This window comes from Balaenoptera ricei, chromosome 17, assembly GCF_028023285.1.
Source record: "Balaenoptera ricei isolate mBalRic1 chromosome 17, mBalRic1.hap2, whole genome shotgun sequence".
In the NCBI taxonomy this organism is placed as follows: Eukaryota; Metazoa; Chordata; class Mammalia; order Artiodactyla; family Balaenopteridae; genus Balaenoptera; species Balaenoptera ricei.
In genome coordinates this window covers 1,097,648-1,122,639 of record NC_082655.1, presented here as the reverse complement: position 1 = coordinate 1,122,639, position 24,992 = coordinate 1,097,648, and the positions used below count along the sequence as shown (strand labels likewise).

General features: G+C 56.5%; 1 protein-coding gene across 3 annotated transcripts in view; it reads right to left on the bottom strand.

The window, feature by feature from the left end:
* Positions 1-24,992, bottom strand: part of ZC3H3 (zinc finger CCCH-type containing 3) — an 82,509-nt gene that overhangs the window by 3,704 nt on the left and 53,813 nt on the right. Inside the window, exons 5-11 of one of the 3 annotated variants that reach the window (XM_059902026.1) lie at positions 22,618-22,805; positions 17,611-17,653; positions 17,376-17,537; positions 17,224-17,293; positions 16,335-16,440; positions 15,170-15,301; positions 7,128-7,243 (exon numbers count right to left, since the gene is read on the bottom strand). In XM_059902026.1, coding sequence (XP_059758009.1) covers positions 7,203-7,243; positions 15,170-15,301; positions 16,335-16,440; positions 17,224-17,293; positions 17,376-17,537; positions 17,611-17,653; positions 22,618-22,805 — 742 coding nt within the window. In that variant the 3' untranslated portion in view covers positions 7,128-7,202. Of the gene's footprint in view, positions 1-7,127; positions 7,244-15,169; positions 15,302-16,334; positions 16,441-17,223; positions 17,294-17,375; positions 17,538-17,610; positions 17,654-22,617; positions 22,806-24,992 lie in introns of those variants that run through there. The other 2 variants (XM_059902024.1, XM_059902025.1) reach the window with 2 other exon arrangements.

Here is a 24,992-nt window from a genome sequence, read left to right as displayed (position 1 = left end):
TTACGCCCCTCGGGGGCAGCCTGCGAGCAGCTCGGGGCGACGGGCAGCCTCAGCTCTGCCCACCAGGCCCAAGGCCTGCCTTTCCTCGGCCCTCCTGCCCCCAGGACTGGGGCTGCAGGGCCCAATTCTGCAGCCGGGCTGTGTGCCCACGTCTTGCCTGGCTTTTCTAGGGGAGGGGGTCCTGTTCTTCCCCACCCTCAACAGCTGGCTTAGGGGGCACGACCCAGCAGGAGAGAGCCAGGTGTAGCAAGCCTCATGTTGGGCCCGGTGACAGGCGATATGCTGGAGACAGACCCGGATGGGAACCACTGCAAGCAGAGTCCCTGTCAAACCCACCCAGAGGGGAGTTTAAAACCAGCCCCGGTGCCTGAGCAGCTTGAGGGTGCCCACCAGCACAGCCACTGGAAATATACGGCAACAGCCTCGAGAGCACTTCCTCCTGGGCCCCGTAACCTCTCCCCGGGCACGTGCCCTCCGACTCCCGGATCTTAGCTCTGCTCCCAGCACCCAGGACAAAGCCGGCCGAGGACCCCACGGGGCGTGTACCCATTCTGTGAGCAGGATCTGGGCAATGACCCCATTCTTGTCCCTGCACCTGGCTCCCCGCTGCCCCCAAGGGACTAGACGCCCCTCACACTGGAGCCTGGGGGCTGGCGTGAAGACAGGCAGGCAACAGCCCCTGAGCACCCCTGCACCGCCACAGCAGCCCGTCCCTGTGCTGGGCAGACCAGCCCTGCCCCCAAGCAGAAGGCAGGCTCAGGCCAACGCCTGCTCTCCCTCCCTCCCTCCCTCCCTCCCTCCCTCTCTCCCTCCCTCTCTCCCTCTCTCCCTCCCTTCCACACGGCCCTCTGCCCTGGGCCTGGCCAGTGACACGATTCGGAACCCAGTGGCCCCGCCCTTGCTGGTGCACACATAAAAGGGACACATGGAGACGCTGGGGCCACGCAGGGCTGCCCCTCGGGGTCTCCTGGGGAATAAGGGGGGTCCGGGCAGGTAGAGGGAACAGGAAGGACCTTTGGGTGGAGAGGGCCCAGCACCGGGCTGCACACAGAGAGATGGCTAGAGGGCACTGGACTTGCCCTGTCCCGCGGTGACCACGAGCCCCACGGCTGCTCTGAGCCTGGACGGTGCGACAGGGGCAACGCACAGGGGGCGCCAGGTAAAAGGCGGCACAGAGGTTTCCTCCCTGGTCGCACGCTGACGTCTGTGATCTGCTGGGTCAAATAAACTCATCTCACCTGTTTCTGTTTCACCTTCTTAAGGTGGCTACTAGGAAATGTGAAATCCCGCGTGGGGTTCACATCTGGCTGACCTTCCTACTAGAGACAGCTGGTCTGAACTAGCTGTCCTCCCAAGAACAACCGAAACCTAGGCTAGAGCGTAAAGAACTTTCTCAAATCGTCTGAGAGCTATCGAGAAAGTGAAATGATGGAGGAAAATCTATGCAGAGACGTGGCGGACACAGGGCTAGTCTCAGGTCTCAAAGGTCCGACATCCCCCTTAGACCAAGGTCACTGAGGAAGGGGTAAAACCAACCAACCACACAATACCCCCCGCAGAGCTGGAAATTAAGAAAGTCACTGCTAAATAATTCATTGGTCAAACAAGAAACAATGGAAATTAGGTAATACTTAGAACCAAATGATAACACCAAAACAACCCATCAAAATTTGTGGAATGCAGCTAAAGCAGCACTTGGAGAGAAGTCCTCAGCCTTACAGGCTTATGTTATTAGCAAAGAGGATGTACCTCAAAAGTTAGAAGGAAAACACCAAAATGACCCAAAGAAAGCAGAGAGAAGGAAATAAAGAGAAAAGGAACATAAGAACAGTATTAGGAATGACAAGAGTGCTGTTAAACTGCTGACGCTGCAGAAAGCAAAAAAGATATCAAGATGATACAATGAACAAACTTTATGCCAATGAATCTGAAAGCAGACGAAATCTACAAATTCTAGAAAAATTGACAAGAACTGACATAAAACCTGAATGAACATTCCTATGACCATAAAGGAATTTGAATCAGTAGTTAAAAAATAAGGAAAGCTCCAGCCCAGGGTTTCACTGGTAGTTCAACCACATATTCAAGAGTTGCATCATTTCAACCTTACATGAACTGGTCCACAGAAAAGGAAAGCAGAGAATACTTCTCAACTTAGCTTACTGAACCAGAATAATCTTAGAACCAAACCCTGACCAGAACTAGATGACAAGAGAACATTTAGGGACTTCCCTGGTGGTGCAGTGGTTAGGAATCCACCTGTCAATGCAGAGGACATGGGTTCGAGCCCTGGTCTGGGAAGACCCCACATGCCGTGGAGCAACTAAGTCCGTGCTCCACAACTACTGAGCCTGCGCTCTAGAGCCCGCGAGCCACAACTACTCAGCCCACATGCTACAACTACTGAAGCCCGCGTGCTTAGAGCCCGTGTTCTGCAACAAGAGAAGCCACCGCAATGAGAAGCCCGCACACCGCAACAAAGAGTAGCCCCCACTCGCCGCCGACTAGAGAAAGCCCGTGCGCAGCAATGAAGACTCAACGCAGCCAAAAATAAATTAAAAAAAAATAAAATTCAGCATCAATTCAAAGTTTAGCAAATTAGTGACAGAAGGGAACTTCCTTAGCTTAATATAGAACCTTCCAGAAAGCCTCACTTGCCAAGGGGCATGGCTGGAAGCCCACGGCCATGACGAGTCAATATCACACTGGGCTTACAGGCAGGGCAGAAAAAGAAAGAAAAGGCATTTAAACTCAGAGGAAGAAAACATGGTCGTTACTTCAAAAGATATGACTGTTTATGTAGAGAAACCCAAGAGAATCAACCCTACGGATGATTTACTACAATTACTAATATAGTTTAACAAGGTTGCTGGAAACAAAATCAATATTAAAAGCTGTATGTCCATACACCAATGAACAGTGAGAAGATAACATTTAAAAACATGTTCTTTATAATAATAATAAATGTGACAGGAATAAATCTGACAAAGATAAGACAAGCAAGAATTTTATGAAACGAAAAGTTTTTGACAAAATTCAACACCCATTTATGATAAAAACTCTCCAGAAATTGGGCATAGAGGGAACCTACCTCAACATAATAAAGGCCATATATGACAAACCCAGAGCAAACATCATTCTCAATGGTGAAAAACTGAAAGCATTTCCTCTAAGATCAGGAACAAGACAAGGATGTCCACTCTCACCACTATTATTCAACATAGTTTTGGAAGTCCTAGCCATGGCAATCAGAGAAGAAAAAGAAATAAAAGGAATACGAATTGGAAAAGAGGAAGTAAAACTGTCACTGTCTGCAGATGACATGATACTATACATAGAGAACCCTAAAGATGCCACCAGAAAAACTACTAGAGCTAATCAATGAATTTGGTAAAGTTGCAGGATACAAAATTAATGCACAGAAATCTCTTGCATTCCTATACACTAACAATGAAAGATCAGAAAGAGAAATTAAGGAAACAATCCCATTTGCTTACATATCAAAAAGAATAAAATACCTAGGAATAAACCTACCTATGGAGGTAAAAGACCTGTACTCAGAAAACTCTAAGACACTGATGAAAGAAATCAAAAATGACACAAACAGATGCAGAGGTATACCATGTCCTTGGATTAGAAGAATCAATACTGTGAAAATGACTATACTACCTAAAGCAATCTACAAATTCAATGCCATCCTTATCAAATTACCAGTGGCATTTTTACAGAACTAGAACAAAAAATCTTAAAATCTGTATGGAGACACAAAAGACCCCGAATAGCCAAAGCAGTCTTGAGGGAAAAAAACAGAGCTGGAGGAATCAGACTCCCTGACTCCAGACTATACACAAAGCTACAGTAATCAAGACAATATGGTACTGGCAAACAGAAATATAGATCAATGGAAAAGGATAGAAAGCCCAGAGATAGACCCATGCACCTATGGTCAACTAATCTATGACAAAGGAGGCAAGGATATACAATGGAGAAAAGACAGTCTCTTCAATAAGTGGTGCTGGGAAAACTGGACACCTACATGTAAAAGAATGAAATTAGAACACTCCCTAACACCATACACAAAAATAGACTGAAAATGGATTAGAGACCTAAATGTAAGACCAGACACTATAAAACTCTTAGAGGAAAACATAGGAAGAACACTCTTTGACATAAATCACAGCAAGATCTTTTTTGATCCACCTCCTAGAGTAATGGAAATAAAAACAAAAATAAACAAATGGGACCTAATGAAACTTAAAAGCTTTTGCAAAGCAAAGGAAACTACAAACAAGACGAAAAGACAACCCTCAGAATGGGAGAAAATATTTGCAAACGAATCAACAGACAAAGGATTAATCTCCAAAATATATAAACAGCTCATGCAGCTCAATATTAAAAAAACAAACAATGCAATCCAAAAATGGGCAGAAGACCTAAATAGACATTTCTCCAAAGAAGACATACAGATGGCCAAGAAGCACATGAAAAGCTGCTCAACATCACTAATTATTAGAGAAATGCAAATCAAAACTACAATGAGGTATCACCTCACACCAGTCAGAACGGGCATCATCAGAAAATCTACAAACAACAAATGCTGGAGAGGGTGTGGAGAAAAGGGAACCCTCTTGCACTGTTGGTGGGAATGTAAATTAATACATCCACTATGGAGAATAGTACAGAGGTTCCTTAAAAAACTAAAAATAGAATTACCATATGATCCAGCAATCCCACTACTGGGCATATACCCAGAGAAAACCCTAATTCAAAAAGACACATGCACCCCAATGTTCACTGCAGCGCTATTTACAATAGCCAGGTCATGGAAGCAGCCTAAATGCCCATCAACAGACGAATGGATAAAGAAGATGTGGTACATATACACAATGGAATATTACTCAGCCATAAAAAGGAACGAAATTGGGTCATTTGTAGAGATGTGGATGGATCTAGAGACTGTCATACAGAGTGAAGTAAGTCAGAAAGAGAAAAACAAATATCGTATATTAACGCATATATGTGGAACCTAGAAAAATGGTACAGATGAACCGGTTTGCAGGGCAGAAATAGAGATACATATGTAGAGAACAAACGTATGGACACCAAGGCGGGGGGGGGGTAGTGGTGGTGGTGGGGAAGTGGCAGGGGTGGTGGTGGTGGCGGTGGGATGAATTGGGAGATGGGGATTGACATATATACACTAATATGGATAAAACAGATAACTAATAAGAACCTGCTGTATAAAAAAATAAATAAAATAAAATTCAAAAAAAAAAAAGAAAAATAATTTTATTAAACGACATCAAAGGAGAACCCTGTATAACTAGAGATGGTGCCTTGATCATGGGCAGAAGACTCACTGGAAAGACAGATGCCAACTGTCCAAGGAAACCTAACTACAGAGGGGCCCACGACAGATCCACGGGGTGAAGGGGCTCTTCAGTGCAAGGTGTGTGGGCGAAACAACACTGGTCCCCTACACAGACACAAAATCACTTCCAGCTGGACTGATCCTAAATGGCAAAGATCCGACCACAGGACGCAGTGGGGAAGGAGGTCTCATACAAGCACAAGAGGTGCAAACTGTAAAGAGAGATGAATAATAGTATTTCCATTAAAATTAAAAGCTTTTGTTCCTCAAGATACATCACAAAGATGGGACTTCCCTGGTGGTCCCAATGCAGGAGGCCTGGGTTCGATCCCTAGTCAGGGAACTAGGTCCCACATGCCGCAACTAAAGACCCCACATGCCGTAACTAAGACCCAGTGCAGCCAGATAAATAAATACATAAATAAATAAATATTAAAAAGAAAAAGATACATCACAAAGAAGTGAAAAAATAAACGACAAACTGAAATAAGATACTTGCCCCTAATGTGAATGACAAAAGATTAATATTCAGAATATTTTACATTGATATACATATTTTTTTTAATTTTAAAAAATATTGATTTATTTATTTTTGGCTGCATTGTGTCTTCGTTGCTGCGCGCGGGCTTTCTCTAGTTGCGGCGAGTGGGGGCTACTCTTCACTGTGGGGCGCGGGCTTCTCACTGCGGGGGCCTCTCTTGTTGCGGAGCACAGGCTCTAGGCGCACGGGCTCAGTAGTTGTGGCTCGCGGGCTTAGCTGCTCCACGGCATGTGGGATCTTCCCGGACCAGGGCTCGAACCCCTGTCCCCTGCATTGGCAGGTGGATTCTTAAACACTGCGTCACCAGGGAAGTCCCACAATGATATATTTTTATGTTCACGTTTATATTTTATAAATTTCCCATGAGTCAGTAAGAGAAAACCGACACACTGGAAAAATGTCTCCACAATCACTTAAAAACAAAACAACAAAACCCCAGGTATTTTTCAGAAGAGAAGGCACAAGGGGTTTAAACATTAGGGAAGATGTTCTGCTTCATTTAAAACACAGAAAGGCAAATTAAAAAATGCAAGGTAGCTTTTAATCCTTAAAATAATCAAAAAGAAAACAGAGGCCGCCGTCAGGAGGAACGTGTGGGCACGGCCCCTGGGGGTCACCTGGAGGTTCCGACTACAGCGACCCGCCACACACTCCGCGCCTGCGGCCCTCGCTCTCCAAGGGCTCTAAAGTCCTGGTCCCCTCGGGGGCGGCAGAGCCCGCGGCACAGACTGTCCCCAAGGCGCCAGCCTGCCCTCCCGAAGCCCTTCTGCAGGGGCGAGGCCGGGAGGACTGCTGAGCCGCACACCTGCGCTCGCCCCTCAGCCACCAGGGCTCCCGGGGGCCACTCTGTCCAGGGCGCATCTCCACTGGCCGTCTGCGCCAGGCCTGGTGGTGACTGTGGAGGAGCTGGTGTGGGGCTGCGGGTCCTCTCCTCCTTGGCCAGCAACATGCCGGACTCTTCCGTCTGGCTTGTCCACAGCAGCCCCACATGCTGGTGTGGCCCAGGGGCTGCTGGCCCTCGCACTCTACCTGGGTCCCGCCCACTCATTTCCGCCCTCCCCTGGGGGCCAGGTCCTCCCTCGGGGGCCAGCAACACCTCCACTGGGTGACCCATCAACGTCCCCAGTGACTCACTAGCTTCCTTTCCACCTTCCCAAACCAAAGCTGCCCCCTTCTCCAGCTTGGAGACCCCCTCCCTCGCCACCTCTGCCCACCACTGGCCCCTCTGCAGGCCTCTCGAGTGCGTCTACTCTTGGCCACTGTCCTGGAGGCCCTGCCTCAATCACTTCATCATTCATTCCAAAACTGGCGCCCAAATGCAGCGTGACATCCTAGAACAGAGAACAGAAATTAGGGGAAAACCGGGTAAAATCCAAACAAAGCCTCAAGTTAAGTTGGTAGTAACGTACCAATGTTAATTTTTTAGTTTTGACAGACAGTTACAGTTATGTAAGATACTAGGGCTTTCCTGGTGACGCCGTGGTTAAGAATCCGCCTGCCAATGCAGGGGACACGGGTTCGAGCCCTGGTCCAGGAAGATCCCACACGCCGTAGAGCAACTAAGCCCATGCACCACAACTCCTGAGCCTGCACACTAGAGCCCGCGTGCCACAACTACTGAACCCCGCGTGCCTAGAGCCCGTCCTCTGCAACAAAGAGAAGCCACTGCAATGGGAAGCCCGTGCACCGCAACGAAGAGTAGCCCTCGCTCGCTGCAACTAGAGAAAGCCCGTGCGCAGCAACGAAGACCCGGCGCAGCCAAAAATAAATAAAGAAATATTTTAAATAAATAAATAAATAAATAAATAAATAAATAAATAAACAAACAAACAGCACTTACCAAAATGATATTTAAAAAAAAAAAAAGATACTAGCAGTGCAGGAGCCTGGGTGAAGGGTGCGCGGGCCCTTCTCTGCACTATCTGCAACTTTTCGGTGAATCTACACGATCACAAAGAAGATGCTTATCCCAGGATAAATGACGAGCACTCTGTGCCGGGGCCGTGCAGAGGACAAGCCGCCCCCTCCCAGTCAAGGTGCCCGCTGGGCTCCTTCTGAGGGCATCAGAGGCCACTGCAAGGCCAGGGCCCTGCAGCAACAGAAGCTGACCCCAAGGGTGAGACCTGTTGTCTGAAAAGGACAATTCGATGGGCAAACCTCGGGCGAGACAGCCCAGAGAAAAGGCGAGAAAATGCCAACTAAATACAGATGGAAAAGGTTAAGAGCTCAAGATACAATAGAGAATGTTATACACACAAAGGCACACCAATACATTGAAAACCTCGATAAAACAGATCAATTTCTGGGGGAAAATAAGTCAAAATTGGCAAAATAAAGAAATAGAAGGGACTTCCACTTCCTGGAAGACGAAAGAGACATATTTGTCCCTACTCCTCCACTAAGCACCACCAAAACCCTGACAACCATAGGAAGACCATAAAAGGTGGAAAGGAGGCAGGCCACCAGGGACCTGGGGACCCAAGGAGCGACGCAGGGGTGGCTCCTGGGACTTCCTGCTGCCTCGTCATCCTGACCTGGAGCGGAAGAAGTTGGCACCTTGGAAGTGTCAGTGGGTGCAGATAAGGGGTGGCCCTGTCACACCCGGGCCAGCAAAGGCTGAGTGGGGAGCCTTGACCCTGGCGTCCCTCCCCACCCTGCTGGGATGGTGCTGGAGGAGGCCGAGTGGGAAGCGAGTACTGCCATCCACCCAGGACCACCAGGGAGACCCCTCCTCAGGGGTCAGTGAAGGCCGAGTGGGGAACCAGGATTTCTACCTGCACGCCCCCTGCCCACCTGCCCACCTGCTGGAGTGGACTCAGAGGAAACCTGCTGAAACAGAAGGTTTAAATAAGATCCAGACTCTCATAACAACCAAAACATCCAGGTTTCAATAGGAAATGACTCACACACCAAGAGCAGCTGGCAGGGAACCGCGTAGACGGAGGAATAACTGTAAAGTTGTATGTGGATTTTCAACTGTGCCGGGGATGGGGGGTGTTGGTGCCCCTGACCACCCCCCACCCCGTGCTGTTCAAGGGTCAACTGTATAGTGCAGAGACTGAATCAGTAATCAAAAGCCTCCCCACAAGGAAAAGCCCAAGACCAGATGGTTTAAACAGGTGAACCCTACTAAACATGTAAAGAAGAACTGATACCTATTCTTCTTAGATTCTTCCAAAAAACTGAAGAGGACAGAATACTTCCTAAGTTACAATAGCCAAAACAATCTATGAGGCTAGCCTTACCTTGATTCCAAGACCAGACAAAGATACTACAAGAAAAGGAAACTACAGATCAATATTACTTATGAATACAGATGTAAATCCTCAACAAAATACTATAAAACTGAACTAGTGGCATATTAGAAGGATTATACCTCGTGATCCAGTGGGATTTAGTCTCAGAATGCAAAGATGGTTCAACATCCAAAAATCAATCAATATAATTGTGATTGATCATTGTGATCAATATGTTTATTGACCAGCTTAACGGAATGAAGGGAAAAAACCCCACATGATCATCTCAATTGATACAAAAAAGATTTGACAGGACTCAACACCTTTTCATAATAAAAACACCAAATAAACTAGGACCGGAAGAGAATAACCTCAACATAATAAAGGCCACATACGACAAGCCCTCAGCTAACAGCATACTCAACAGTGAAAGACTGAAAGCTATTCTATAAGATGAAGAACAAGACAAGGATATCCCCGTTGTTCACTTTTATTCAACATAGTACTAGAAGCTCTAGCCAGAGCAATTCGGCAAAAAAAAGGAAGGAAGAAAAGAAGGGAGGGAGGAAGGGATAGAGAAGAGACTAAAAGGCATCCAAATCAAAAGGGAAGAAAATTATCTCTGTTAGCAGATGACATGATCTTGTATGTAGAAAACCGTAAAGAACCCACAAAAAAATTGTTAGAGTTAATAAGTGAATTCAGCAAAATTTAGGATATAAAATGAACACACAAAAATCAACTGCATTACTATACATTTATAATGAACAATCCTATTTAAATAACATCAAAAAGTATAAAACACTCGGGAAAAATTTATTTATTTATTCATTCATTCATTCATTTATTTATGGCTGCACTGGGTCTTCGTTGCTGCGCGCGGGCTTTTTCTAGTTGCGGCGAGCGGGGGCTACTCTTTGCTGCGGTGCGCGGGCTTCTCACCGCAGTCGCTTCTTTTGTTGCGGAGCATGGGCTCTAGGCGCTCGGGCTTCAGCAGTTGTGGCACATGGGCTCAGTAGTTGTGGCACGTGGGCTCTAGAGCGCAGGCTCAGTAGTTGTGGCACACGGGCTTAGTTGCTCTGCGGCATGTGGGATCTTCCTGGACCAGGGCTCGAACCCGTGTCCCCTGCACTGGCAGGCGGATTCCTAACCACTGTGCCACCAGGGAAGCCCAACACTCAGGAATAAATTTAACCAAGGAGGCAAAAGACTTATACACTGAAAACTACAAAATACTGCTGAAAGAAATTAATGAAGGTCTAAATAAACGAAAACACATCATGCATTCATGGACTGGAAGACCTCATATTGTTAAGATGACAACATTACCGGCAGTGATACACAGAGCTGATTCAATCCCTGTTAAAATCCCAAAGGCCTTTAAAAAAAAAAAACAGAAATAGAAAAACCCATCCAAAAGTTTACATGGAATCTCAAGGAACCCCGAATAGCCAAAACAACCTTGGCAAAGAAGAACAAAGTTTGAAGGATTCACATTTCCTGATTTCAAAACTTATTATAAAGATATAGTAATCAAAACACAAACATACAGACCAATGTAATAGAAAAGAGAAGCCAGAAATAAATCATCTCAAGTATGGTCAATAAATTTTCAACAATGGTGCCAAGACCATTCAATGGGGAAAGGACAGTCTTTTCAACAAGCAGTGCTGGGACTTCCCTGGTGGTCCAGTGGTTAAGACTCCGTGCTCCCAATGCAGGGGGCGCGGGCTTGATCCCTGGTCGGGGAACTAAGATCCCACATGCCGCGGGGCATGGTCAAAACAAAAAAAAAAAAGGAAAAAAGGCAAAGGACTTGAAGAGAAATTTCTCCAAAGAAGATATAGCAGTGACCAAGAAGCATGTGAAAACATGTTCAACATCATTCATCTCTAAGGCACTGTGAACTGAAAACAGTCAGATGCCGCACGCTGGATGGCTGTTAACCAACGAGGAAGATAATTCACGGGTGAGGACGTGGAGGAAGCGAAACCCTCGCGCGCTGCTGGTGGGGATGCGAACGGCGCGGTCATTACGGAAAAGTCTGGCGGTCCCTCAAAGAGCTAAATACAGGATTATCGTATCATCGGCAATTCCACTCCTGGTGCCTCTGTACCCAAAGGAAGCGACAGGAGTAACTTGAAGAGCCACTCGTACGTTGATGGTCACAGCATGCAAAAGGTACAACCCCCGTGTCCATCCCCAGAGGAGGGGACAGATGAGTGTGGTCTGGACGCACGATGGGCCGTCGCTCAGCCATAAAAGGGGTGAGCCCTGAACGCGTGGTGCTCAGCGGGAGAAGCCCGACGTGAAGGGACAAATACTGTAGGATTCCACTTATGTTAAATATCTAGAAGAGGCAGATTCATGGAGACGGAATGTAGATCTGTGGTTGCCAGGAGTTGGAGAGAGAGGGGGAACAGGGAGTCATTGCCGACTGTTTATACAGATTCTGTTTGGGGTGATGGAAAAGTTTTGGAAATAGACAGTGGTGGTGTTGTACAGTATTGTAAATGTAATTAATGCCACTGACCTGTATACTTAACAAGGGCAAATTTTATGTTATATTTAGTTTACTACAATTACGAAATTAAAAATGTAATACACCAAAAACCACTGTACTGTGCACTTAAACGGGTGACAGCGTTGGCAGGTGCTGGCAAGGAAGTGACAAAATGAGATCCTCACTCATTCCCGGTGGGAGCTGGACCCGTGCGGGCGGGTATCCCCGCAGACGCTCACAGCAGGCTCACTCCAAACAGCCCCACTGGCCACAACCCAAGTGCCCATCCCCCGACGAGCGGAGAAACAGCAAGTGGTCCCTGCACACAGTGGAGGGCCGCTCGTGTGCTGCTAAAGACCACAGCACGACGACCCTCAAAAACACGTTCACGACAGAAGCCAGACGCCGAGGTCTGCGTGGTAGGACTCCCCCGTGTGCGCTGCCCACAAAAGACAGGTTCACGCCGACGGCGGAACGTTAGTGTGTCCTGGGGGTGGGGCCGGGGGGCAGCAGAGACAGGACCGACCACAGAAAGGGTTGAGGAAATGTTCTGGGGTGACGCAAATGCTCCAGCACCGGGGGGTTGGTGATGGCTGCACAACTTCGTAAACTTACTAAAACCTACCGAATCGTACACCTGTGCAACAGATGAACGGGGCGATATGTAAACCGTACCTCAATAAAGCTGGCTTTAAAAAGTGGCACCACAAATCAGAGAGGAAAGAACGGACAGCTTAGCACGCATCTGCGGGGAAAGGCTCACTACGTGGAAGAAACGAAGCGAGGTCGCACCTCACACCACAGGCTAGGTAACAGGGACACCGAGCCTCCCCGACACTCCCCTTCCTCAAAGGGCTGTGAAGCACTGCACTAATGTATGTACGTATTTACTTACTTACTTATTTATTTATGGCTGCATTGGGTCTTTGTTGCTCCGCGTGGGCTTTCTCTAGTTGCAGTGAGCGGGGGCTACCCCTCGTTGCGGTGCGCGTGCTTCCTGCTGCGGTGGCCTCCCTTGTTGCGGAGCACGGGCCCTAGGCGTGCGGGCTCCAGTAGTTGCGGCACGGGGGCTGAGTAGTTGTGGCTCGCGGGCTCTAGAGCACAGACTCAGTAGTTGTGGCTCATGGGCTTAGTTGCTCCGCGGCAGGTGGGATCTTCCCGGACCAGGGCTCGAACCCTTGTCCCCTGCATTGGCAGGCAGACTCTCAACCACTGTGCCACCAGGGAAGCCTCCTGCACTAACCTCGTAATCTTCACAACCTTCCTACATGCTAAGTACTACCGTTACCCCAATTTTACAGAAAGGAAACCGAGGCCCAGAGGGTGAACAACTTGTGCAGGGCCACGGCCGCGAGCAGACTGGGGTCTGAGCCCCATCCAGAGCCTCGCCTCCACCCCGCCTCACCGCAGCTCGTAAAGCCAAACTGGAGAAGGCGCAGGAGGGGCGCGTGGCCTTGGGTGGGGGCAGATCCTGGAACCAGACCCACATGGAGAAAAATGGAAGGACGCTCCCATAAAAAAAACAGGAAGGATTTCAGCCTGAGAAAGGGTACCCGGGGCAAGTTATCAGGCGGTGACAAGGAGACGCTATCTGTGACTCCAAAGACTGATATGACGGGACAAAGAGGCTCCGAAGGGCAGGAGGAAGCAGGGGACAGGGGCGGAGGGGCCTCTCCAGCAGGCAGAGAGCCCCTGGAAGGCCAGACCCTGCCACACGCAGGGCGAGAAGGAGATCGAGGAGAGTGTGTGAGGGCGGCACAGGGCCGGGACGCAGCCGGGCGGGGGCTGTCGGTACAGAGGTGGCCGCGGATGAGACTGCATGTGCGCTGCGGCAGGAGGGGCTGGAGACGCGCGACACCCCAGCTGCAGTGAGCGCCCTGACCACAAGCTGTGAACACGAGGAAGGGGAGCCAGGGTGCCGGGAGGGACGGCCGTTCCAGGGCAGGGGTGGGCTGCGCGTCCTGCAGCGCCAGAAGGCACCTGGGGACCACGCGAGCCACCGGACGGCGACAGTGCGGTCGCGGCGGGAGTCGCGGAGTCGGCACTGCTACGTACTCCCCGGGGCGGGGGGGGGGGGGCAGGCAGGGAAGGGCGCGCTCCCTCTGAGGGCAGCGCTGGTGGCGGTGCTCCGACGCGGCGGACAGAGCAGCAGGGCTGCTAGCGCCGCGCCTCACAGAGGTGTGCCCCACGGCACGCACGTTAACAGCTGCTCCGCCGACCCGACAGCAAGGGACCAAGGCCACCCCGCCGCCAGCGCCAGGAGTGACGGGGCTCGCGCAGAAAGCTCTGCGGCGGCGACCCTGTGACGTGTGGCCACTGGACCACCCGAGGTGACAGGCGTCCCACAGGAGGACGCCGTGTCCCCAAGTGTCCTGAGAGTCCGGAGGGACAAAGTGAGGAGACGCGAGGGGCTGACCGCTGAGCCTCAGGCCCAGGAGCAGCGCCTGGCCCCCGAAAAGGGGAAGGAGCAAGGACCTACTCCGGGCCTAAATTACCCACAAGGAAAGGGAACGCGCCTCTTTAACAAGCCAGCGCTTTGTGAAGCAAGGTTAACAATTCCACTTGATTCAGTGGAATATTATAAACTCTCTGGGGCCCATCTGAGGACTTCCACTTCAGGAGCAAGGTGACGACTCAGCACTTTTTATATTATTTAGAGAATAAAATTAACCCTCGCCGGCCCAGGCTGCTGCCTCTGCTCCCGCCGGATCCGGCCTGCTCAGCGCTTTTCCCACCTATAATTACCAGCCGCCATCCATCGTGAGGCAGCCTCGCAGCGCCCACACGCCGAAAGGAAAGGGACGCACTAAGCACTTCCACTAATAGAGGCAGACCTTAAAGACCGCTTTGATATTTTCATTTAAATGGAATCTCTTACAATAATCATCCCCAGCCTCCGGGGGTCCTGCCCCCAGCCCCACCTGGGCTGCTCGGGAGCTGCCTGCTGGGCCCCGCCTCCAGAAAGGGCTGCACTCAGGGTCACCGCCGGCTCCGCTTGGGGCCCTGGGTCTGCGGAGCCCAGCCCGGCCCAGCCCTTAGGCTTGGGCAGCAGGAAGAGGATTCGGGGAAGGGCTCGACCGACTGGAGAGAGCCGGCGCAGGACGGGAGGGGAGCCGGCCCCGCACTGCCACGCGCTCCCCTTGCGCAGGGCCCAGGCCTGGTCCCCCACGGCAGACCACGAGTCCCCGAGGCAGGGCGGTCACTCACAAGCGTGTGGGGAAGGGGTGGCAGCGGGCCTTGCTGCAGCCCCTAGACTGGTGAGGGGGCTCCCTCTCGGGGCACCGGGACCGAAGAGGCCTGTGCGGGGGGCCCCCACGGCCCGTGCGGCCTCCCCGCTGCCCCGCAGGCCCACGGGGGCGGGCCCTCCCTGAAGGAGCCGCGGTGGCGCGGAGGGTACCCGCTTCTCAGCTTCTCAGCTGCCGGCAGCTCTCCCACAAAGCGGAGCTGAGCTGAGCCCACAGGCGAGCGTGCCCGGCGAGGACGCAGCCACGAGCCCCTCCCGCCGCCCTGCCTCTCACCTTCGCGCCCAGCGGGCAGTAGCCTTTGAGGAAGTCGGTGCAGACCTCCGCCCTGCGGGACACGTAGACGTGGCTGTAGGGACAGTTGCTGTTGCTGCAGATTCCTTTCAGGAAGTAGGAGCACACGGGCATCTGGGGGGGGCGGGAAGGCAGTGAGGCTGAGGGCAGGCCACTTCCCCCGAGCCCCCCTCCTCAGCCCACTTCACAGGCAGGAACGCCGGGGCCCCACCCAGGGCTCCACCGCCAGGCATGAGCCACACACTGACTGTGGAAATAAACACAGTGCTGGCCAGCAGGAGGGGCCGCCCACCCTGAAGTCAGACCCTCAGCCTCCCCAGAAGGTCGCCCGGACAGAGCACGTCTGCCCTCACACGGTCCAGATGAGGATACTGAGACAGGGGACCCAGCCCAGCAGGCTGGCTCAGGCCCAGATGTGCTGTCACCTGAGTCCATCACCTGCCCCGAGCCTGTCTGGTTTCCAGGGTGTAGGGCTGGGGTGGCATGGGCCAGGAGGAGGTTGGTCTAGAAGAGCAGGGCTGGGGGGTAGGAGGGAGGCGGCGCAGGGGGGCTCTAGCTGGGGTGTCAGCCCATAGGGCCTGAAACCCAGCAGAGTTTCCAGCTGCCTGATGCGTGGACAGCTGGCAGCGTCCGTGAACTGGAGACCTGACTTGGCCGGTGAAGCCTGGCCGCGGGGCTCTGCCGAGCACTGACCGCAGGCGGGCACTGTGGGGCACTGGTGCAGGCGGCAGGCTCCCAGCATCCCGGCCCGTCGGCAGGTGGGCCCAGGGGAGACCTGGTGGGGGACACAGGGTGCGCAGCCCCCCTTCTCCCCCGTGGGGGGACTGAGGCCTAAGGGCCAGCGGACGGCGGGAGGGGAGGGTGTGTGCCTCTGAAGTCGCCCATGCTGACCCCTGAAGCCGCCACTCTTCCAGGCAGCAACGACTCCTGGGTTGGGGCCCCTGGGGTGAGCCCTGCCCCTCCTGCAGGCCAGCCTCCTGGGGGGATGGAACCTTGCCAGGAGCTGTCACCCTGTAGGTCTCACACCCTCCACAGGCCTCACACCTCTCGGCGGGCCTCCTCCCTCCGCTGTCAGACCTGCCTGCCCCACCCACGTGGTCCCCGGGCACCACCCCCACTGCTGGCCTCTCCCAGCCGGACTCCTCACCACACCCCACTGGACTCCTGCCTGCCTGCAGAGGACACACAGGGGCTTCGAAAAGCCACTTTTCTGGGGAGAGGCGTGGGGTGGGGGGAGCTGAATACCACGACAGCTGAGGAGGGAAGGAGAGAAAGCAGAGAAACAAAGGGTGATTTAGCGAGGAGACTTTATTTTTAATTGTCTTTTAACTGCAGCGCAGAAAGGAGCGGCCGGCCTGGGGCTGGCAGCGCCTTGGCTGCAGACAATTCCCTTAATGTGCGCTTTGATACAGGGCCCAAATTAGCGCTAATAAAAAGGGGTAATAAAGCCAACTCTTGCACCAAACGGAACTCCTCTAGCTGTCAGCACCATCATCAAGAGGAAACTGTGTTCTCATTTCAATTAACCTTGTTTGCACTCAGCACGTCCACACAAATAACAATAACATTAATTCAGGGCGCTGGTGCGGGGCTTCCGCGTTAGACAGCTCAGAGCCTGCACCGGCTTTGGAGCTGGAGCTAATGAACCCGAAACTCGACGTGAATTTCCAAATTGCTCACAGCAGAGTTTCGAAGCTCTACTAGGGAGAAAAATGCTGATTCTTTTCAAGTTCCTCAAGGGGAAAAGCTGCAGCAGCAGCACGCCTCTGCCTGATCCCGCCTCCCCCGACCCGCTGCAGCCCCCGCTCCGGGCGGCGGGCGGCCCCCCGGCCAGCACTGACCCCTGACCTCAGAGCTCCCCGCACTGTGGGGGGCCCAGCTGTGCGCCCCCCTCCGCCACGGCCCAGCCCCACGCAGCTGCCCCTCGCCAAGCCCAGGCGCACCTGGGGGCCACTGGGCACGTGGCGGGCTGGAGGGGCAGAGCCTCCAGGTCCCACCCCCCCACCCACGGGCGCTGGGGACAGGGGAAAACTCACCTTCTCCTTGGAGACGTGGTGGGAGAAGGGGCAGGTCCCGTCCGTCTTCTTGCACGTGCCCCGAACAAACCTAGGCAAACAGGGAGGGTCTGAGGGGCGGGGAGTCCGCGCCAGCCCCCACCCCACCTGCAGGGAGGCCGCGGTGGGCGCACCTGGTGCACACGGCCACCTTCTCGGGGTCGTGGATGTAGGGGCAGTGCTCGCCGCGGTTGCACCTGCCGAAGCGGTTGTAGTACATGCAGTACTCCTCCTTCCGCCGCCGCCGCCTCTGCCGCGCCTGCCGCACGATGGCCAGGCTGCGCTGCACGGCCCGGCTGGGGAGGGGGCAGACGTCCGTGAGCCCCGGGAGGACGGTGAGCACCCCGCCCCCAACCCCAAGGGACGTACCTGGCCAGGGAGCGGCTGCAGCTGCTGGCAGGGTCCAAGCGGCCTGTGGGGGGGGAGAGGCCGGTCACTCCAGGCCCACCGCCCCGGGCTCTGCCCTCTCCCCGCTCACCTGCCTGGCACCGGCCCCCTGGGATGCCCCACCCTCAGCCCCACCCTCAGGAAACCCCTCCTGGTTTCCCTCCAGGAAACCGCTTGCCCTCCTGGACCCCTGCCAGGCCACCTCCCAGCCCCGTGCAGGGGAGAGGCCGAGGCGAGAAGGCAGAAGCGGACGGGGACGAAGGCTCAGGGACCAGGTCTGGTGGCACAGCTCCCTGAGGCCACCCTGGTTGCTGGCCAGTGGTCTTTTTTTTTTTTTTTTTTTTTTAATTAATTAATTAATTAATTTTTGGCTGCATTGGGTCTTCGTTGCTATGCACGGGCTTCCTCTAGTTGTGGCGAGCGGGGGCTACTCTTCGTTGCGGTGCGCGGGCTTCTCACTGTGGTGGCTTCTCTTTGTTGCGGAGCACGGGCTCTAGGCGCGCAAGCTTCAGTAGTTGTGGCACGTGGGCTTGGCAGCTGTGACTTGCGGGCTCTAGAGCGCAGGCTCAGCAGTTGTGGCGCACGGGCTTAATTGCTCCGCAGCATGTGGGATCTTCCCGGACCAGGGCTCGAACCCGTGTCCCCTGCATTGGCAGGCGGGTTCTTAACCACTGCGCCACCAGGGAGGTCCCTGGCCGGTGGTCTTGTCTCAAGGCAAGTGGTCCCAGGAACAGTGGGTGGTGGGGCTTCCCTGCCACCTTCCTCTGTCTGGAGCAGAACCCAGGGACGCGTGACCTGAGTGGGGTCTGGGAATGCCAGCTGGTAATGCAGTAGCTAAGAATAGCTTATTTAAAGCGTCATAAGATAAAAACAAAAAAGATGTGTATGGCCACAAATCCTGAAATCCTCACTGCCAGGCCCTGAGGAAGCTGTGTGCCGACCTCGGCCTGCGTCGTGTGGCTGGAGGCCCTGGCGGGTACCCGCTCCTCACAGTTTCGGAGGCACCTTGTAAGACACTCCTCAAAACCCCAAGTGCACAGACCAAGCAAGGCCTCTCTGAGGTCACTGACTGTGGCCTGAAGGGGAGTTGCTCACGAAGTGGTCGGTGGCGACAGGAAGGGAACAGGTGGACGCTCAGCCAGGGCAGCTGGGGTTCGGGTGGGGCTGGGCCCTGGGGGCAGGGGACGCGGGGCAGGCGAGTGGCGCTGTCTTCTGCGGTGTGAGCTCACCCTGCAGAAGGGGCATCTGGGCTAATATACGGCTCCCGCCTGCCTTTTTGATACCAGGTCACTCCCCAGGACCAAGGCGGGCCGGGCAGGGTGAGAGCTGCTCAGGACGGCCACAGTTCCTCAACACACACATGACCCTTCCCAGACCAGATCCGGTTTCCCACAGGCAGCTGCTGAAATGGATCCGGCAGCAGGAGGCACGAGTGACATCACTCAGAAATTCTAGGGACCTGAGGCGATGACAAAGCATCCCAGGTTTAAAAAGGGACACCCCCAAGCTGCCTGGCCCCAAGCCCCCCGCCCCACCGGAGCCGGAGCCACGTGGGAGGCCTGGGCAGGCGGCCCTGCTGTCACCTGTAGGGCCCTCTCCCTGGCTCGCCCCAGGGCATCCTTTCCCAGGGCCCGCTCAGCTTGGTCTCCGGAGCTCCTCACCCAGTCACACCAGTGTTCTGACACTTCACTCGGCCTGTCCAAACCCAAACCCCTTTGCGCCCCACAGGCCGGACCCTCAGACGCCCTCCTCCACATCCCACCCTCTGCTAAGCCCTGACCGCTCCCTGGACGCTCTGTGAGCCCGTTCTGGGCCAGTGCCCTCACTGCCCTGCTGGAGCTGCCCTCTGGCCAGCGTCCGCCCTCCTCTGACCCTCAGTCTCCTCAAGTTAAAAAAGGCGGCTCCAGGGCTGTGCCGCAAGACCCCGGCAGGAGGGAAGTGCTCTGCACGGGTGGCCCAGGCGGCTGAGTTACTGTGTGAATGGGGGAAGGGAACGCGATGACACAGAAGGGAGAGAGGGGGCTCAGAGCGTGAGGGCTGGCGGGGAGGGGGTCTTAGGATGGCTCCAGGCCATACTAGAGTCTGGTTTCCAGGCCGGGGACACCCATCCTCGGGGTGGCAGTGGAGGCCAGTCCAGATGGCATGCGGTGGCCCTCCACCTGCCAGCCTGAGGGCGACAGTGCAATCTGATCACTGCCGGTGAGCGCGGCTGCCGGGGCAGCCACCCAGGCTGCCGGCGACGCTGTGGCGCCATCTGCCCCCGCCAGGGGCCGCTGTCGCCATGTGCCTGCCTGTCAGGGCGGCCCGCAGGCCTGCCTGGCCTCTGGTCGGGGCAGGGGGCGGGCAGGTTTACTCCTCTTTCCACTTCTGCTCTTAAAAAAAATGCCAGTGCAGCGCCAGGTAGGAGTTTTTACAAGAACAGGAGGCACCTTTTCAAATACTTTGCAGTGCTAAAAAATGCACATAAAGTAGCTGTTTGAAAAGAGGCGTGGAGGTGCTGAAAAGTTCAGCTGAAAACCCTTGGCGACCTCGGAGCAGGAGGCACTGAGCCTTCCGGAGAGCTTGCACTTCCCAGGGGTCTTCCCAAAATAGACTCAGGCGGCGAGGCGGCCCCCGCCCAGGCAGCGACTCAGACACCGCCCCCCCCCCCCCCCCGCACTACCTGCCCAGGGCGTGTGGTGGCAGGTCAGCAGCAGCAGGGAGACTGCCCACCACAGCCTACTTCTGCCTCGGTCTGGGGCCTGGGGCTCAGGAGAAGCCTGGGAGCCGGGCCTGCAGCCCAGGCCGAGCGAGGCGGTTCTGGCAGGGGGACGCGGGGCTTCTGGTCCACTGCAGGGACCTGCTGGCTCTCGGGGCCGAGGCACAGGCCAGGCCCAGTGGAGCCCCCGTCACAGCCACCGCCTGGGGGGACCCCCGCCAGGTTCCAGGCCGAAGCATGTGGGGAGGGGTCCCAGGGTTGGGCCCTTCGGGTGGGCAGACCTTAGACCTGGGAGGAAGTGCTTGGCCCCGGGGTTCCAGGGAAGTGGGGTTTGCCTGCTAGAAGGCCCTGCCCCTGGGGCTCGGGAGCTGGGCAGGGCAAGGCTCTCCCCAACGAAGCCTGGGATGGCTCGGGCACCCCAACCAGGGGCTGATGCTGTCCCAGAGAGGCCGGCAGCCAGGAGGAGAGGGGGTGGAGCCCCCGCCCCCTCCCAAGGAGGCCTGCACTTTCTCGCTGAAGTCAAAGCTCTGTCGACTCCGGAGGAGAAAATTTCTTTCCTTAATTATCATTCACCTAAGTGGGCTGCCGGTCCACAGGCATTCCCACAGCTGGGAGCAATCCACCTGCCTTACAGCCAAGAGTCGGCCACCCGTATGGGGGTCCAGGCGTCCAGGCCGCTGCTGCTGTGTTGGGCCAGCCTCGTGCCCCCAGGAGAGGCTGCCCGGTGGTCTGTGCTCCAAACCCCACCTCCCAGCCCCGACCCTGAGGTGGGAGGGCTGAGCCCCAGGGCTGCCCGCAGGGGCGGGTCGGCAGGGAGGAGGCCTCCACCCCCCCCCCCACCTCACCTAATCGCCCAGAGGCTGGAGGGCTTTGGGAAGAGGGGTGGGGAAGGCCAGGGCGCCACCCTGCAGCCGTCCTGTCCCCACCGCTCTGTCTGAGCAGGGAGGTGGGACCCTGCGGAGCTCAGCACTTGGAGGGCAGCGGGCTCAGCGTGGCATCCTCCCCGGGGAGAAGTGCCCCACAGTCCCTAACGCCGGCCCCGCCCACCGGCTCTCACGGCACCCCGGGGCAGCGGCTCAAAGGTGGGGCCCGGCAGTGCCTGTGGGCTTGTCTGGATGCCCGGGCGCCCACGGCCCTGTCCAGCCCGCCAGCAGGCCTGGCTGCGGCAGCCCCGTGAGGCGCCCGGCTCAGGGGAAGCAGCAGGCTGGAAGCGGCCGTGGACAGAGGAGGGGTCTGAGGTCCCTGCCCTCTGAGATGCCCACAGCTGCGTGTGGGCCCCACAGACTACGAGCCCACGTGCTACAGGCCCGCTGAGCTCTGGTGTCAGAGGCAATCGGGGTGGGGCAGGGCTGTCCCCTGACCCCAGGCCCCGGCCCCCCCGGGCTGAGGCTCACCGAGGCCCCTGAGGAGCCCGGCCAGGGCTGTGCACCCGCTCCTCCACCACCAAGCTCTCGAGGTCGGGGCAGAGGCCCTGGGAGGCCACACAGCCCAACCCCGCAAGGTGGGAAGCAGGCACGAGGCGGGCGGAGACTGCCTGTCCTGGGGAGCCCGGGGCACCTGGCCTGGAATTCAGCAGCCGGGCGCCCCAGGCCAACAGACCGAGGCCCTGGGAGAAGAGAGGCAGGGCTTCCGGGAGGGGCCCTCGGGCTGTCACCCACGCCCCGCCTCCTCCCTGGACCGGGCCTCTTCTCCCTCCTGCCCCTTTGGGCGGGTCGGGCTGGGGGCTGGGGGTAGCTGGGCCTGTGCAATCCCCGTACCACCTGCAACCTCTCCCTGTTTTTTTCCCTTTTCGACAGCAAAGGAAAAGAGTAAAATTGGACTGAAACCAAAATACTTTTCTAGTTAATGTGCACACTAAGCAAATCCAAAGCATCTCCTTCTCCGCGGCCTGGGGGCGCATGTGGTGGTGACGGCCTCCAGGCACAGCGGGGAGGCGTTGCCAAAGCGATTAGGCACCACAGCCCCGGGTGTTCACTCGCCCAGGCCTGCGTTTACCATACCTGGCTCATCTCCTTTGTCCAGGAGCAAAACACAGAAAATCAGAGGCAGCTTAGCCAAGCAAGAGGCAGGTGCACCCGAGCAGTCCCTGGGGGGCCTCCCCATCGTGGCCGCTGCCAGCCTTGTGAGGGGCAATTTCTGAGGCTCTGCGAGCAGGAGTGAAACGGCCCTGGGGCTGGGGCGCTGTCTGGGGAGCCCTCGCTCGGGCCGGCTCCGGGAGAGCCCCAGGCCCGGGGCCTCCGACCGGTGGCCAGCCTAGAGCACGCACAGCCCTCACCCGCCAGGAGCCTCACCTGCGCGCAGGAGGGGCCTGCTGCCCCCGTCGCTGCCGGGCCGGCCATAGGTCTTGGAGAGCTTGTTGGCCGACACCTTGTAGAGGACGCCTCCGATGCAGCGGTAGCCTTTGTTCCGCCACCGAGGGGAGCCGGGCTGGGCTTTCCCACCTGCTGCAGCAGTACGCAGGCCGTTCAGCACCAAGGACCTGCAAGGACAAGGAACGCCTGTCAGCCCAGCCCCAGGGCCCGCGGTCGGGAAACCTCTGCCCCCCGCCCTCCGCTGGCACAGGAGGGGGCACCCTCAACCCCACCAACCAGGCTGGGGCTGAGCCTCCCCCTCCAACACGCGCGCCCCTGCGACACAGCTTCGAGAGGGCTCCTTTGTGCCCTCGGTGCTCGCACTAAGGCGGCCCTGAGGGTCTACTCCAAGGCCTGTGGCCGTCACCACTGCCCGGGAACACCTCCTGGACGCTGCCCCAGTGGTGCCACCCCGGCTTTGGGAAGGCCGTGCTGTGGGGTCAGCAAGCTCCACTGCCCGCCCTCCCCGCCTCTCTTTCCACTGCACGGAGGGCCCTGCACGGAGACTGGGAGGGGACAGGCTCACAGACCCCGCTCCCGCCGGCAAGCTGTGTCGGGGGAAAGACTGAAGTCTCCTCGAGGTCAAGGGCTGACAGAGGACTGAGCCACCTGTCCTGGGATTTAGCGAACGCCCAGGCCAGCCCAAGGGCAGACGGGTCGGGAGAAGTCCCCCGACAGACACACAGCGGGCAGCGGCCGCACAGCCCCAGACCCAGGTCCCACAGATGGTGGGCCTGCAGCTGCCCTGGTGGACCTGCTCCCTGAGCCACCACGAGGGGTCCAAGGCCCTCCCGCTGCCCAGGGCCTCAGGGCTCCAGAAGGACTTGGCCTTGGGCCCCCCCCCCCCCGCCCCCCGTGCATTTCAGCAGGAATCTGTTTATGCAAATTGAGCTTAATTCCCTATGAGCTCAGATTCTGCTCATCACGCTGTCACCGCCCAGTGTACATTCGGGCCCCACTGGCAAACCTGGGCAAGGGGGCACCGGCTGTCGCGTGAGCATCACCTCTACCCGAAGATGGCCCCCAAGCAGCAGGAGGGGCGGGGCGTGAGGAGGGTGGCCCTACTGCAGGCAGTGCCACCAGCGGCAGCTTGGGGCCCAGCAGAGGAGCCAGCTGAAGTCAGGGCCCGTCCTGGGGCACACATGGCACCCTCCCTCTGGGTTCTCCAAAGTGCTCCCGTTGAGGCCCCCACGCCCTGCAGCCCCTTCCCCTGGGAGCATATGAACCCCAACTCCACCTGGGCAGCAGTACACCCTTTCCTGGCTCCCTAGGGCCAGTGGGGGGGGCGCCCAGACCTGGGTCTGAAGCGCAGACGGGACGCGGCAGGCCTCCGGGCACCCTAGCACGCAAGCTGGCCCACCCCTTGGCCTCCATCTCTCCATCTGCGAGTTGGGGGTCGTTGTAACCAGCCGAGTGAGCCGGGCGCTGGGGGCCCGAAGCGGCAGCGCCAGGCGGGAGGCCGAGGAGGACTTCCCGCCAGAAAGCACGCAACCCAGCTTCCCTTTATTAAAACTTAAGTTCACAAACACCAAACGTGGAGCGAAGGACTCCTGCCAAGGGTCCTCGGCAGCCTGGCCCACGCTGGCTGTGCCGACAGGCCCCAGCTGCCCTCTCACGGGGCACGTGGGCATCCTCTGGGGGAGGAGCCAGACCTCTAGGCTCTCCCGGACCTTGGGACCGCAGATCTACCCGCTGTGGCCTCAGGGCACCTGCCCTGTCCCCTGGGCTCGCACCAAGGCCAGGTGGAGGTGTGAGGAGGGGCAGGCCTGGGTGGGGTCTCCTCCCCTCACTGCACAACGCTGTCAGCCTTGGAAGCCGGGGACCCTCTGCAGGAGCTGTGGCTGCTGCCCGAAATGCACAGCTTGGCCCGAGTCCTGAGCCCCAAGGTTGAGAGCAGAGCCCAGGCCAGTGGCTGCCACAGCTCACTTAGCCCGAGGCCGAGAGGCCCCCGACAGCCCCGGCGCCCAGCCCCGCACCGTCCCGAGTCCTCAGAGGTCTCCCCGCCCACAAAGCAGCAGCCCTTTCATCTGCCAGCCCTGGGCCAGGGGCAGCGTCGGGGCCCTCTCACTCCACAGCCCCCACCTGTGCACCCAGGGTCGCCCCCCCGAGCGCCGGCGGCTCGTGGCACCCAGGCCCTCACCACGGGGTGGCCGCTCAGGGCCGGCCCCCAGCCTCCGGCACAGGCTGTGCATCGCGACCGTGGGACTGCGCTTGCCGGGAACGAAGACGCGCTAAGCCGCCCCTCCCCTTACCAGGGGCACCCCCTCTCCCACCTGCCTCTCCCTCCGCCCACGGAGCTGGCCCCCATCAAACGT